General features: G+C 34.8%; 1 protein-coding gene across 5 annotated transcripts in view; it reads right to left on the bottom strand.

Moving 5' to 3' along the window:
- The window catches only part of LOC126974072 (amyloid-beta-like protein), a 169,406-nt gene that overhangs the window by 18,077 nt on the left and 135,279 nt on the right, over positions 1-16,050 (bottom strand). For all 5 annotated transcript variants that reach the window (XM_050821472.1, XM_050821470.1, XM_050821473.1 and 2 more), the window contains exons 2-3: positions 1,390-1,551; positions 719-854 (exon numbers count right to left, since the gene is read on the bottom strand). In XM_050821472.1, the coding sequence (XP_050677429.1) occupies positions 719-854; positions 1,390-1,551 (298 nt within the window). The remainder of the gene's footprint in view (positions 1-718; positions 855-1,389; positions 1,552-16,050) is intronic.

Here is a 16,050-nt window from a genome sequence, read left to right on the forward strand (position 1 = left end):
CGCTTCTAATGACCTCGCCTACACTTTCTTTAATAAATGTTATGTCCATGATTTATATGGCTGGATTTTTAAAAAGTTTAATACGTTTTGTACATCGTTATCTGAAAGCAAATTAACGTCTTTGAAGTATTCCAATATTTTATTTGATTATTTAAAACAAGTGCTGTGTAATTGGTGTCCATGATTTTCGTTTGAATGTTTACTTTGTTTGAAGTCACCCTACTGACTATGTTGTCTGGTTTACTAATTTCAATTAATTATTATATACTGTATTATTAGTAAACGCGATGTAAAAATACTCCAAAGTAAAAATAAATATAAGTCACTGACATAGCCCAAATGATTGCGAAACTGAAGTGGCATTGGGCAGGGCACATAGTTCGACGAACAGATGGCCGTTGGGGCAGTAAAGTCCTCGAATGGCGACCACGTACCGGAAGACGCAGTGTTGGTAGGCCCCACACAAGATGGACCGATGTTCTGGTCAAGATCGCCTGAATACGTTGCATGAGGGCAGCGCACGACTGATCATCGTGGAAATCTTAGGGGGAGGCCTATGTCAGCAGTGGACGTCTTCCGGATGATGATGATGAAAGATACTCCAAGTTTAAAATTACTTCTCCCTGTCATTTATGTATAGAAAAAAGGCTTTAAATTTAGAGTAACTTCACTTTGCGTTCATTAATAACACAGCTAATGTATAAGGATTTAGACATACCAAGACATCTGAAAGGCTTGACCCATCTTGTGACCTTGCATTTGGCAGCGTTTCCGGATCCTAGCTTACACCAGTTACTGACCTTCACATAGTGCGAGGCCTCAACAATGTTTGTGATGTCGTGGCTCGGGTAAACCTGTTGGGACATGAGCTCTTTAGTAGTGTACGATGTAGCCAAAGCTTTCTTTATTCTCTTGTTTGTTTTCGTCAAAATCTAACTTATATATATTCATATTATTGAGCAATTTTGGTTTTTTTTTATGACAATAAGGGACGAGACGGACAGCTGATGGTAATTGATACGACCTGCCCATTTCAATGCAATGCCGCTCAGGATTCTTGAAAAACCCAAAAATTCTGATCGGCACTACAATTGCGCTCGTCACCTTGAGACATAAAACGTCTCATTTGCCCAGTAATTTCACTAAATACGCACCTTTCGGACCGAAAAACAACAATTCTTACACATTACTGCTTCCCGACAGAAAAAGGCACTATCGTGGTACCCATAATCTAGCGGGCATCCTGTGCAAAGAATCCTCCCACTGGTAAATGCCCATAAGTCGCGTCTGGCGACACCCTTGGGCCTGGGACTTCCCTATTCTTTCTATGCCCCTGGGCAGCACAGGGCAAATGTTTATGCATTATATTTCTCATCATAATAAAAATACCTTTTTGCAGTAGTCCAGAATTTCCATTTTATCCTTCAGGCAGTTGTGTGGCTTGGAGGTGAGGTCGGGAGTCCATCGCCCAGCTGCCGACATGAACTGCGGGTGGTAGCTAGCCCCAGACTCGCACAGCACCGCCACTTGGGATTCTGCGCCATTGATAGTCTGCAAAAAGAAAATATATTTAAGAATGGAAGTTTAATCACACGATTGTACCTATTAATTATGTTTCGACATGATTGTACCTTTCATGATATGTTTTTGTGTGCTCAAAAAGTTTTCACTTCTTTAGTTGCGTCGAGCACTCTTGTTGGGATGGATATAAAATGTTAAACTCGCGTCAGGACACGTGGCCTGATCGAAAATTCGTAAGACAGTCATTGAAATTATGGATGAAAGTTGATTTATCTCAGAGATAAACTTTTTAATGTAAAATAATTTTTAAGTCCTGAAGTGTTAAATTATTTATGTAATATAAATTGTTATTTTTGTGTACGATAGCGCAATAAATGAATATTGTATTTAACCACATAATAACAATAGATATTTATTAAATTCTAGTACTTTTATACTGATAAATAAAGCAATTCGTGCGAATTTATTTCCAAACCATTGCGAAATATTCAAAATGCACAACGTTAATGTTCAAGTCAAAAAAGGCAGTTTCTTCTAAAATGTTCCAATTTTGCTTTTATGCATCCACTCTTTTCCTGCAATCTCTATTATGTCCGTTTACTTGGGTTTCCAACTCTTCTTTTGCCCAGTATTGCTATTGGTATTGCGATTCCATGTTGTGGTTTAGATTGAATAGAATGATATAGAGGATAGGAATACTTACGACCTGTGTAGCCGAGTGGTTAGCGATCCTACTTACTAAGCTAGAGGTCCCGGGTTCGAATCCCGGTAGGTGCAAGCATTTATATGATGAATATGAAGTTTGTTTCCGAGTCATGGATGTTTAAATGTAATTTATGTATGTTTATATGAATATATGTATGTTTAAGTAAGTATATTGTATTAAATATATTATTGTCTTGTAACCCATAACACAGGCTATATATGCTTAACCTGTGGCAAGATAATTTGTGTAAAAAGTGTGTCAATATTATTATTATATTACTTGAAACGTACTATTAATTAAACCCAAATATATCACTGTGTTTTATTTACCAGACAATACACACGATGTTCAAATTATTGCGAATAAATTGCTTTAATGTTTTGCAAATGAAACTCAATAACTTATTTTTCGGAAAGCAGCTTAGAAGCACGGACTAGTAAAAAAGGACTCCGTGTCACCTTACATAACAGTGTTGCACCAAAACAAGCCGTGTAAATACATAGCCCCACGCACACAATTACACTAATACAGGCCGATAGGCGGCCATTATGAGAATTGTGGTCGTCTGTGATAGATCAAATTCAAATTCAAATATTTTTATTCAAAATAGGATTTATAATCACTTATTGAACGTCAAAATCTACCACCCATTCAAAAGAGACTGCCTCAGACCTGAGAAGAATGGGCGCAAGAAATTGAGCGGGTTTTTTTTTTCGTACAATAAACATTTATAATTAAAGAGCCTGAGGGTGTTCGCTTTAATCCCAGTCCGTGGTGTCATTAAGAAAATCGTTTATGCTATAATAACCTTTCCCACACAAACGTTTTTTAACAATTCTTTTAAATTTCGTAACACATTTGTTTTGTACATTTTCTGGGATCATATTGTAGAAGCATATATATCGCCCAACAAAAGACTTACTAACTCAACCCAACCGAGTAGTAGGCATAACAAGTTTATGTTTGTTCCTCGTGTTAACATTATGAATGTGATCAGTTTGCGTCTCAATAAAATATTTTAAAAACGCCGTCGTGCCTTGTGAAAAACTGTAAAAATGATACTTTATAAGTATTTGTTGCCATACTTATATGATTGTTTAAGGGAGAAAAAATTGTGTAACTAGTATCCCCCGTAACCGAACACACACTAGTAAACGGTGCTTCACTTGCTTATTTCACGGCGCGGAATCCTTCTTTTTTTACTCGTCCGTGCTTAGAAGTAAGAATATTATCAATAATTTCAGACAATCTGTGAACAGTTTAGGTAAATAATCTAGGTGGCGGAGTTTTATCGTCTGTCGTCTAGACGTTAGGCAACCCGACAAGACATGAAATGGGAAATAGTTCGATAAGGTTGTTCAACCCTTAGCACTTTGCACATAATTTAACTTTAATGTTTTACATGCTGGAGTAAAAGTTTTATTAATATTATTGTATTCACTTTTTTTTAATATGAGAAGTTGCAATTAGTAAAATTAAATACACCTTAAATAAGTTATACGTCCAGATAGTCTCTTGCTGTTAACAGGCTTATTAATTTAGAGTGCGTGACTGTTAGATTATATTCAAAATAATCTAGTTCTCATGTAGTTCCTAGTACTGTCTGTCTATTTCATAGTTTCTCAACCTTATTTTGCTCACCGCCCACTTTGAGAATATATTTTTTTCTAGAGTATTTTCGTGAATTTTTTTGCCTTTTTAGACTATATTTTTTAATCTACCCACGCCCCATCTGCGCCATCTCAATGCCCCCTAATTTTCTCTGGGTCTTCTACTGCCCCCCCATACAGTAATTTCACTAGCAACGCCGCCCTTCAGATTGAAACACAGTAATGCTTACACATTATTGCTTCACGGCAGAAATGGGCGCCGTTGTGGTACCCATAATCTAGCCGGCATCCTGAGCAAAGGAGCCTCCCACTGGTCTATGTCTGTAAATGACTAAAAATAGAGGTTAACTGTGAACCTCCGTTTTTTTAGGCGATTTCACAGTTGTCTCAATCTATCTGGATGTATAAATGATCTAAGAAATAAACATTCAATTATACTTTTTGTTTCATTTAATATTTTATAAATCATTTACGGCCGTGTAGTTTTCTCTCCGAAAAAACAACTTTCATCCATAATTTCAACGACTGTCTTACGAAGTTTCTCTTAAGAAGTTTTCACTTTCAAACAAACAAAAAACCATAAAATATATTCAATAACTAAGTGTTTAAAATCAATAATATATAACGTGCTGTTATATTTTGGAATTAAACCACGTAAATTAATTAATTACGGATTGCCATCTAAATACAAAATTCCCAAAATATGACACCGTCACTTGCATAAAACATAGATTACTTTACCTACAGAGCAATCTCTGTCATTGTGCAAGCGTTAATTATATTACGTATAATGGATTGGTTTCATTGGTTCCGGTATAGAAATACGTAAACCACATGCTCTAGTGGTCGATAGTAATAAGCTGGGTTCAATGTTCCGTGATCCCTGTGTGCGTTTCCCATCACGTTCCATTTCACTGTTTTAAATAATGCAGTAAAACCTCAACCTTTATATAGAGAATTGGCTATGTTTGTTTGTGCTCGTATAGTACGAAAAGAGTTCATAATGTGATGCTGATTATAAAAGAAATGATGCTAATTATATAAATTATTTTTTCAAAATTATTTTATTTTATAATATTATATATACGGCAGCTACTTGAGGTGGCACAATGATCTTGTTACCAGAAACTTTTTTTTTATAAAAATAAGGGACGAACAAGGCAGGACGTTCAGTTGATGGTAATTGATACGCCCTGACTATTACAATAAACTGCCTCTCAGGGTTATTAAAAACCCCAAAAATTCTGAGCGGGACTACAATTGCGCTTGTCACCTTGAGACATAAGATGTTAAGTCTTAACTCTGCGTCATGTTTATAAAATTAATGTTATTATATTTCTAACAACTGCTCACACAAAACCTTTATTTATTTGCGGTGTTATTGAGTACAGTAGATACATCAATCCACACAGGATTGATGTATCTACTGTACTCAATAACTCTAGTTTTTACGTATTAATCTACATTTACTTTTTTGACTTATTCGTGTAAGGGATTTCTTTTAAATATCTGACGTTTAAATATTTTTGTTCATTTGTTGCGTCACTCTACATATATTGTAGATAAAATGATTTATAAAACAATGAAGCTTACCACTTCTTCTCATTAAAGATCAACCTTTTGGGAAGTGGCCGTAAAAAAAGGAAAAGAAAACTGGACATTCACAAATGTCATTTCCTTGACCTACGCGAATAAAGTGATTTTGATTTGTTTCGAATAATATTTAATTACGATAAACATAAACGGCCCTATAAATAAACTTGGTATAAAGTTATACCTGAGAACAAACTAAGAATATGGAAAATGTTTACAAATACTTATTTTGCTTTTGTTTATTCGGACGTAAAACGTTTCCCGCGTTTATTTGCAAGGCTGCTTGACATTCGGAAAACTTCAGAATTGTCATTGTATTATAGTGTTGTTAGCAATTTATACGTATCTATCCTTAGTTTAACTTACTTGAGGTAGACAAATCTATCCTTTTACGCTTACTTACATTTCAATAACCTATCGACATAAAGCATTGGACTATAATCGATACATAATATCTTGTCATTAAACGATGACAGCAATGTATCCGTAACTAGAGATACTATATGGAAAACGGCCGATACTCATCGTTTTGCATATTCTTGGTTTGTAAGGATGAAAATGTATTGTAAAGCCGTAAAGATACATGTAGGGTTTAAGATGCAACATGCCGTAAAACAAAATGGGCGCGGACCTAAACAAACGGTAGATGTTTACGTAGAGCGTCCCAACCCATACTTGACTACAATCAAATTGTTTTACAGCCACCTGCTGCCTACCGATTGGATACTTCGGTCTGAAACAGCTGCTTTATTGTGATTACATCAATAATTTATCTCGCGAGAGTTTTTGTGTTGGATATTAAAGGTTTTTAAAGTGAAAACTCCTTAGAATCGCTTCACCTACTCAATATAATTCGTCGTTTTAAATGATTATCATTGTCTTAGCTTGTGATGCCCAGAGGCACGATACAGTTATAGAACAGTACTGTAACTTCAATACTAGAGAGTCGACGCACGCACACATTCACGATTTCCGCGGCCGTTAAGCATTCTTGGGTAGGCTTAATTATTCATGTAGGTCAAGGACCACCAGTTCGGAAAAGGTTAAGTTTTAATGAGAAGATGTGGCAAGAAACTCATTGCTACTCTTTAAAGTCAATATTTACAGCTTCATCGTCACGCATTTCGTTGTGGGTTTTCCACCGCATTTATCCCAGACGAGTGGGAGAGTTCCCTGCTGTTTTATTCTCCACGCCACAGTCTTAATTACCATGTCCACCATTTAGATGTATGGCGTTCCTCTTCAGTGCCGTATTCAAGGTGATTTCTACCTCATACTACTAAAGTTTGGGATTATAATCCTTGCGCGATGATCTTAATACGATAGATCAACAAAACAAACACAAATATTATATCTAGGTAACTAATTATGACAAGTATGTAGGTAATTCTTTCTTCTGTCATCGATTCGACTTTACAGTCAAAAATAAAAAGCAAAGTAGCGTGAAAATGACGCCTGCTGTTTTATTTGCGAGCGTCAGCCCTGAGTAGGTACGATAAGATCGTAGTGTGTGTAAGCTAATTTATCAATGTATTATTAGTCTATCATGGTCACGAATTGAGTACGATTTAAAATGAATCTTATTAGGGGGCACTTAGAATAGCTAAGTACTTCTTTAAAAGGTAATATATATAAATAAGGTGGTATAATGAAATTTCCCTTATTATCATTTTTTATTCTGTGACTACATCACACGAGACTTGAGTTTGACTTGCAGAATTGTCTGGTTAATAAAGGCTTAAAATACTTCAATTCAAAACCGTTTAAGTATTGCCTACTCATCTACAGTCAGGAGTTATTTACTTAACTGTATTGTATAATAGACCTTTGCCCGAAAATGAAATAATTACATTTGCCGACATCCTATCACGAGGCACAACAAACTTTTTTGCAGCGCTGTATAATTAATGTGACAAGTGGGCATTTTGCCGAGAGATGATAAATTGTTTGTTTGTGGTTGACAGCGGTTCTGACGAACCTCACTCAAGTATTGAGTGGGAAATAATATGAAAAGGGACGCTGTTTGTGCAGTATGTTTTGAGGCTATTCATTAGTTAAGTAATTCTAATTACATTCTGCGATATCAACCTAGGAGTACATAATTATATATATATAAAAATGAATTGCTGTTCGTTAGTCTCGCTAAAACTCGCGAACGGCTGGACCGATTTGGCAAATTTAGGTCTTGAATTATTTGTGGAAGTCCAGAGAAGGTTTAAAAGGTGAATAAATAGGAAAATGCAGCTAAATTAAATAAAAACAACAAATATGTTTTTCCTTTGATGTGTCCATACATAATTTGTATGAGAGAATTTATTGACGCACGGTTTGACAGTTCTGCTGTAAAACAATTTCATTACGACAACAGGGTGCATATTTTACGAAGTAATTTTTGATGTTATGATATATTATTGACAAATTCATATAAAAACATTATTTTATTTATTATATACAGAACAACGTCTGTCGGGTCAGCTAGTTTCATATATTTTTAGATCTTATTTACTTCAAGTGTTTATGTAGGCAGTTTTAGGAATCAAATCAAATCAAACTTCACCATTTACTGCCATTCTACTTCGGAAAGTGGCAAGAAAGTACCTGCCACGCTTTTGAAAGAATACTTGTTATGGTTTTAAGGTGATGACCCTCACTTCTAGGATTAATACACAAATAAAATTGCGATGAAACGATGCGGACCTGAACCCACGACCTTTCGCGTTCCGTGCGAGTGCTCTCCCAACTGAGCTAATCGTTCGAGTGACGTATCATCATAAAATCTTGTATGCTTTGTTCAACTCTTAGGTTGTTGCTTCATCTACAGGATCTACTTTACAGTTGATAACCTGCTCAACCCCAATATTTGCATATTAGAAAATTGACTTCAGATGTCGCACTTGCAAATATAAACAATTTGTTGTTTTTAAAGTGATAACCCTCACTTCTAGGATTAATACACAAATAAAAACAGAACACTTATAACTTAAGATAAAGTAAGCACGGAGCCTGTAGCAAATTATTTCAAAGAGCCCTTGATATAGATCTAATAATAGTTGAACAATTCAGATAACGGAGCCGAAATGTAAATAAACACACACGATTACATCCGTTAATTCTTAATTAATGGAGCTAACACGTTAAACAATACGATTATTTATATCGGATACAATTAAAACACCGTGTCGGAGTCGCATCGTACGCTATAAACATCGCGTCGCGAACGTCGCTTCACAAATTTGTTATTTCATGCTTAATTACAGACTTTTCACTTATTTCCATTTTCTTTTTGCTACTTCACTTAAGCACTTGGCTGTTATCTCGCTTTTAGTTTCAACGAAACGAATTTAATTTAATTATGTTGACGATGAAGATATTTAGCGCTGCTAATAAATTTGAACTATAATTTGAAGTTTTAACGCGTAACTAACTTTATGTTTAAGCGTAAAATTGGCTAACTTAAAATTAACTTAGATATATAGCTTCAGTAAGCCGATGTAATAACGCTCTGTTAACTTAAGCTTAGTTAGTTGATAGTTCACAGAATAAAATATATAATGCAGAAAGCTTATAAAATGCTTACAGAATACTTTTATTTATTTACGGTGTGTGTGGATGATTTGTATTAATTTACATTTACTTTTTTGACTTACTCGTGTAAGGCATTGACTATTTGACGTTTGAGTATGTTTGTTGCATCACTTTACATATTATATTGTAATTGAAATGATTGGTAAATCGATGAAAATGTAAATCTTGATATAAAAGAGTGGCAATGAGTTTCTCGCTACTTCTTCTCGTTAGCTCAACTCTTTACGAAGTAGCGGTGGATTAAATAAGAAAAAATATTTTTTTGACATTTATAAGTGTCATTTCCGTAACCTACATGAATAAAGTGATTTTGAATTGATTTGATTAATATTCAAAGTTAATATATTTTTGTTCAAAACAGGATTTTTAAATAACTTATGCTTACGTCAAAATCTACTTCCCATTCGAAGAGCGAAGACATGAGACAAACGAGCGCAACGAATTCTGCGGAATCTCTTTTCTATGTGCAGTATCGAAGCAGTATATTCACTATAAGTACCTGTTTCTGCAGCGAAATTGTAGTGTGCTTTGTGCTGGAATTGGAAGGCTATATTTATAAGCTCATATTGATTACCTGCTCCTTTGCACAGGATGCCGGCCAGATTATGGGTACGACAATGGCGCCTGTCTCTGCCGTGAAGCAGTAATGTGTAAGCATTACTGTGTCTTCGGTCTGAAGGGCGTCGAAGCTAGTGGAATTACTGGGCAAATGAGACTTAACATCTTATGTCTCAAGGTGACGAGCGTAATTGTAGTGCCGCTCAGAATTTTTGGGTTTTTCAAGAATCCTGAGTGGCACTGCATTGTAATGGGCAGGGCGAATCAATTGTCATCAGCTGAACGTCCTGCTCGTCTCGTCCCTTATTTTCATAAAAAAAAACTGTGAGGTCGATCCTGTAGATAACCTGCTCAACTGTTAATCTAAATATCTTAATATCTTGTAGATGGAGCCACAACCAAAGAATTGAACAAGAAATACCAAGATTTATGAAACACTTGAACAGTTGTCTCAGTTGGTAAAAGCTCTCGGACGGAACCCGAAAAGTCGCGGGTGCAAGCCTAGCATCGTTCATAAATTTTGGTTACAAATTTGATTTGCTCATAAGAGATTTCCTGCTTAGTTCCAGGGTTTTAAGTGAAATACAATGTCCAAAACTATCCTTATATGGCGGCTTGCATTACTTTTGAGCTATCGTCCCCAAGAACAAACATTTGGTTTCGCGCGCCATTACACAGAATGTGTAAATCTTACAACAATAGTTTTCTTGACATCGACATATTTTCGTGCTCCCCTGCTCTGTTCAGACACAGTTTAGAATTAAAATTAAAATCGTTGTTATCGTTGCCCCAAGTTTAATTAATTTCATTTGTGTACATCTTTTGTATCAATGCGCATAATCAAATGATTTACTTCTGTGAATGTTTGCGTTTTGTGACCTTTGATATTTCTTTTTATTATTATTGTATTTGTAAAACATGTGTTAGGACGCATCTATATTTATATATTGTATCTCTTTCCTATATTGTTTAGTTCTTGTGATGTGTTTGTTATGTTTCCTTGTTATAATAAATAAATATGCTACGCTAAACGTAAGACCATCAGCTATTCACTTTTAACATTAAGTGAACCTCAATATCGTCCGTTCATAGCGTTGGAAGAAACAGAACACATAATTAACCAATTGTTTATTTATTGTACTAAAGTAAGCTAAATATATTTATCGCTCCAATTGTTCCAAAGAAAAATACAAAGATAAGAGGAAATAAACAGCTGAACGAAGATAAAAAGATGTCTGAAAGATATTTCCGTATTTTCGCGACAAACTAACGAATACAAGTGAGCAAATTGAATCCATCAATATTCTACTCACGGTCTGTCCTGACGTAGATATTGCTTCAGTCTGCTGGTGTTACGATGTAAATAATATCTTATAATGTCACCTAGTAACCGTAAATTCAATCTCATTTTTTTTATAAAAATAAGGGACGAGACGAACAGGACGTTCAGCTGATGGTAATTAATACGTCCTGCACATTACGATGCAGTGCCGCTCAGGATTCTTAAAAAACCCAAAATTCTCAGCGGCACTACAATTGCGCTCGTCACCTTGAGACATAAGATGTTAAGTCTCATTTGCCCGAGTGATTCCACTAGCTACAGCGCCCTTCAGGCCGAAACACAATAATGCTTACATGTTACAGCTTCATGGTAGAAATAAGCGCCGTGGTGGTACCCATAATCTAGCCGGCATCCTGTGCAAAGGAGCCTCCCACTGGTATAAGTGCGAGGAGAGATTCCATATACACTTGTATCTCACTTAACTTTCTGTCAAATTCACTATTCGGGGTTATAATAGAAGTATAATTATGATTATGACGGTAATACTGACATAGTCATCATATAAATGATTGCACCTACCGAGATTCCAACTCTGGACCTCTAGCTCAAAAGCCAGGACCCTAACAACTGTGCTATATGGGTCGTCGAATGGGTCGTGGATGTAACTCATCTTTAATTTATAAAATAGGTTATGTTTTAAAAAACGAATAAGTGTTCGGTGCAAAAATTTAAACCAAAAGATCGTATCACTACATAGTAAAAAACAAAGTTGATTCCCGTTGTCTGTTCCTTTGTATGCTTTAAAACTTTAAAACTACGCAATGAATTTTCATGCGACTTTTTTTAATAGATATAATGATTCAAGAGGAATGTTTATATGAATAATACATTAATAATATAGTAGAGAAACACTGATAATTTTTGAGGTTCCTAATGTGCTGTCGACAAAAACACATTTTTTTGCGTTTACATAACAATCGCTGGCTGAATCCTACGAGGTATATCAAAATAATATACTAAAGTGTTATACATTTTAAAAATGTCTAGAAAAAAATCCAGGATGTCTATCTCCTAACGATATCCCACAATAACCATTTTGTTTCCTTAACTTTTATCGAGAAATAATGGCTTATTTACGAAGCGATTAAAGGCAATACAGCATTAATCCTTATCCAAGTATGTTAAGTAACTTAAATAAATTGTTCATTTAATATAAAACAATATGGCCCTTTACAGCATGTAATATACATTAATGTTTTTGAAGATATTACAGATTTAAAATGCAGAGACGTAACGGTTGCGTTGGTAACGAAAGCATTCGAATGAGTATCATCAAGTATGTAAAGTATTGCAAATCAAATCAAATCAAATCAAAATCAATTTATTCACGTAGGTCACGGAAATGACACTTATGAATGTCAAAAAAATAAAATATTTATCTTATTGAATCTACCGCTATATTTCGTAAAGGGTTGAGCTAATGAGAAGAAGTAGCAAGAAACTCAGTCTAGTAAACTTACTTATCTTATCTTACTTACTTATCATCGTTTATTGTTGACATATATATATATATATAAATAACGGGTTTACTAGGAAATGACATTATATTTATTGAATTTTTAGTTAGAATAAGGATTGGTCTCCGCTGCGCTCCAACTAGATACTGTACTAAGACGATATACCTAAGAACAATAGCTTTTATATTACGGCAACTATTAGATGCTTGTGTGCGTGGCATCTTGACACTCAATGGTATCTTTCAAATTTGGTAACATACGGTTCATGTTATTTTACATTGAAATTAATAAAAAGTTTGACATAACATGACATGTGACACGTCAATATCACACATTGTTCGCCACGAGACCACACGAGACTGGTTCGAGTACGCCTACGGGCGTAGTATTAGTTGTCGCACTTTACGACTATGCCTTCGCTATCTAGTTGGAGCGTAGCGGAGACCAATCATTAACCGATGAATTTTTAACACTAACTATTGATAGAACCAAGTCTGTCCGGGCTGTTAGTTAAATAAACAATAATCTGATGATTCTATATTTAATACGATCTTTATGTAAATTACGTGGATGAGAGCCGTGCAACACTAGCTTTGACACAAATTGGTGTAAGCACGGTCCAATCTTTATGAGTGTAGCTTCATAAATTACCACAAGCCGTAAACATCGATCAATTAGTCCGGAGCGCTTAACGGTAATAATTAATGTTATCAATGATAATAAATTGTGAATGCTTTTGGGAAATAGCTGGGGTAGAAGTATTAATCTCGTCTATATAATAAGTTGAGGATTTTAACCTTTCATTAGTCAGGTCGAGTGGTCCAATAAGGATTTAATAATGAATAATTAATACCGATGTTGACTTAATAATGTCAATTTTTATGTTTGATGTCTTAAGGATTATGTACGTGAATTGTTACCATTGGGAGCCCTACTAGTAGTAACAGTGGGCACTGTTGACTATCTATGTGATAGGCAGCTAAATTTTTATCAGTATGTTGTTACCCCTATGATTATAAATTGGACGTTGGTCCTGAAAAACGTTCCATAGAAATATTAATAACTAGTTGACCCGACAGACGTTGTTCTGTATATAATAAATAAAATAATGTTTTTATATGAATTTGTCAATAATATATCATAACATCAAAAATTACTTCGTAAAATATGCACACTGCTGTCGTAATGAAATTGTTTCACAGCAGAACTGTCAAACCGTGCGTCAATAAATTCTCTCATAGAAATTATGTATGGACACATCAAAGGAAAAACAAATTTGTTGTTTTTATTTAGATTTAGCTGCATTTCCCTTTACTTAACCTTCTCTGGACTTCCACAGATAACTTGACCTAAATTTGCCAAATCGGTCCAGCCGTTCTCGAGTTTTAGCGAGACTAACGAACAGCAATTCATTTTTATATATATAGAATAGATAAGGCACTTTTATTAAGATTTCTATGGTTCCAAGCCAAAAACATCACATTTGAAGGAATTTGTGTTTAAAGTTTAATGAATCTTAGTGTATTCCATACATGTGGGTTGGGCTGTAGTCATGATGACTCGCCCTCTGAAAACAATACTGGCGTTATACAAAAACAGTAGTTTTTCAGTAAGGCCATTTAGAAGTTTTAATCTTATACTGTGATCACTATTGAATGCAAATAACTGGAATAAAACACGGTAATTAGTTTTACCTAACAGTTTGACTATCTGACTTTTAGTTAATTATGGAAAACATGCGAGTAATTAAGGTAGTTATCTAGAAAAAACAGTTTAAAAAAAATATCCGTATAGTGCCACTTTTGATTTTTATATTTGTTTCCGTTTTAGAATAAAAACCCAAGTTATAGCTTATCTTATTGTATTTAAAGAGTGACAGTAGGGCTGCCATTTTTTGTCAGTCCGTTAATATGAATCATGTAGCCAGTTTGTGTTCTTAACTCAATTTCGACATGATTGTGGTTTGAAACGTTTTTCTGGAATCACGTCGAATTATAAAAAACAATATGTCCTCCTTGCAAAAAAATCTGGTGCATACAGCTAAAGGCCACAGACAGAAGTGACAAATTCAAGAGGGGCCGTATTTCAAGTAAGTTCTAACCAAATTATGTAACTAAAAGTTTTTAAACATTATGTTAAATAAAATATGATTATGAGCGTATACAATTAACTTTGAACATTACTGCCACGTAATAAGGTGGTAAATGGAATTGGGAGCCTAATTGTTAATAGTACGTCAATGTAAAAATTATATAAATGCAAGCTATTCATTTAAAAATAATATTTTATCGATGTGATGGAATCCATACATTGTCGACCTTTACGCTGTAAGTTATGTAAACTAACAATCATCCGAAAATAGAGTATGGTTATCATCCGCGCCTCTCAAACGTGTTCAAAATTGCTTGTTATGTTAACGTATGTACATGTTCAGAGCTACTTGCTCACTGACTCATATTATCTAGATAGGGTTGCCACTGTTTTAAAAACATAACCGATATAATTTTTATGTACAAAAATCATAATCATATTTGCACTGTAACTTTTATAAATATACACGCATAAATTGACATCAAATTAAAGTGACGGAAGTGTGTGTTTTGAGAAATCATAAAACAACATATAAGAGAGTGAAGCGGTACCGGGAACGTAATGAAGGTATTCGAGTTCTAAAGCCACGATTTCAGTTCATCTGCGTTCTTTGATGATACCAATGGAAGACGTTTTACACTAATAAGTAATACTATCCTAGACGAGACAGTGGCTGAAACTTTTATCAGATATCTTGATGCATTTGCCTTGTACTTCTAGAATCAGACTATCAACATTAAAGTAAAAATAATGGATTCTTTGATTAGATTCCTGAGCGAAATAATGCGAATTTTTGCGATCAGTAGTAAATAAAATGGAATGAAAATCTCATGGATCTCGAAACGCTGTTGAAAACAATATATCGGTACAAACCTACACGACGTATTCCCACATAACACACGGCTGTTTCTATATAATATATTTTAATTGTTGTATGTATGGCGCCAGCTCATAAACGATCCCACAGAGAGCCTTCAGTCTAAGTCGACCACATGGCGCGCGCTGATTGGTCAACCTCCTATGGTAATATATATTTTTTGAATTTTTTGTAGTTGTGTCCTTCACCGTAAGCACGTCCAATACACATAAACTTATGAATTCTATTGGAATCGAATGGGCGTTTCTTAATATGAGGTAACGGTAGATTCTTTTAACGGCCGATCCCAATATACTATCTACAGACTACATTCTACTGTCAGTATTTAGCTGTCAAGAATCTGAAGCTGTCCCAATATACCCGATAAGTCATTCTTATCGCCTTATATTGGGACGCGTGAATTGCAATTTCCATACAAACTTCTATCACTGGTAAGCTATATGTCGTCCCATTAACAGATAGCATGTGCGGATAAGGTGAGTTACCGTAAGTTTATTGAGACAGAAAAGTCGACGATAGTTACGATCTTTATCTCAAGTAAGAGATAAACTGAATATTGGGAACGGACGTTAGTCACCTAAGTTTTATTTTATGTTATGATGACCTCAACATAAACATGTTTAATTAACTGTTACCAGCGATAATCGGAACTTCATTATATCAGCTACAAAAAAGTAATGATGCAATAAATAAAACCATCAAAGAGAATT

This window comes from Leptidea sinapis, chromosome 31 (assembly GCF_905404315.1).
Source record: "Leptidea sinapis chromosome 31, ilLepSina1.1, whole genome shotgun sequence".
Taxonomy (NCBI): domain Eukaryota; kingdom Metazoa; phylum Arthropoda; class Insecta; order Lepidoptera; family Pieridae; genus Leptidea; species Leptidea sinapis.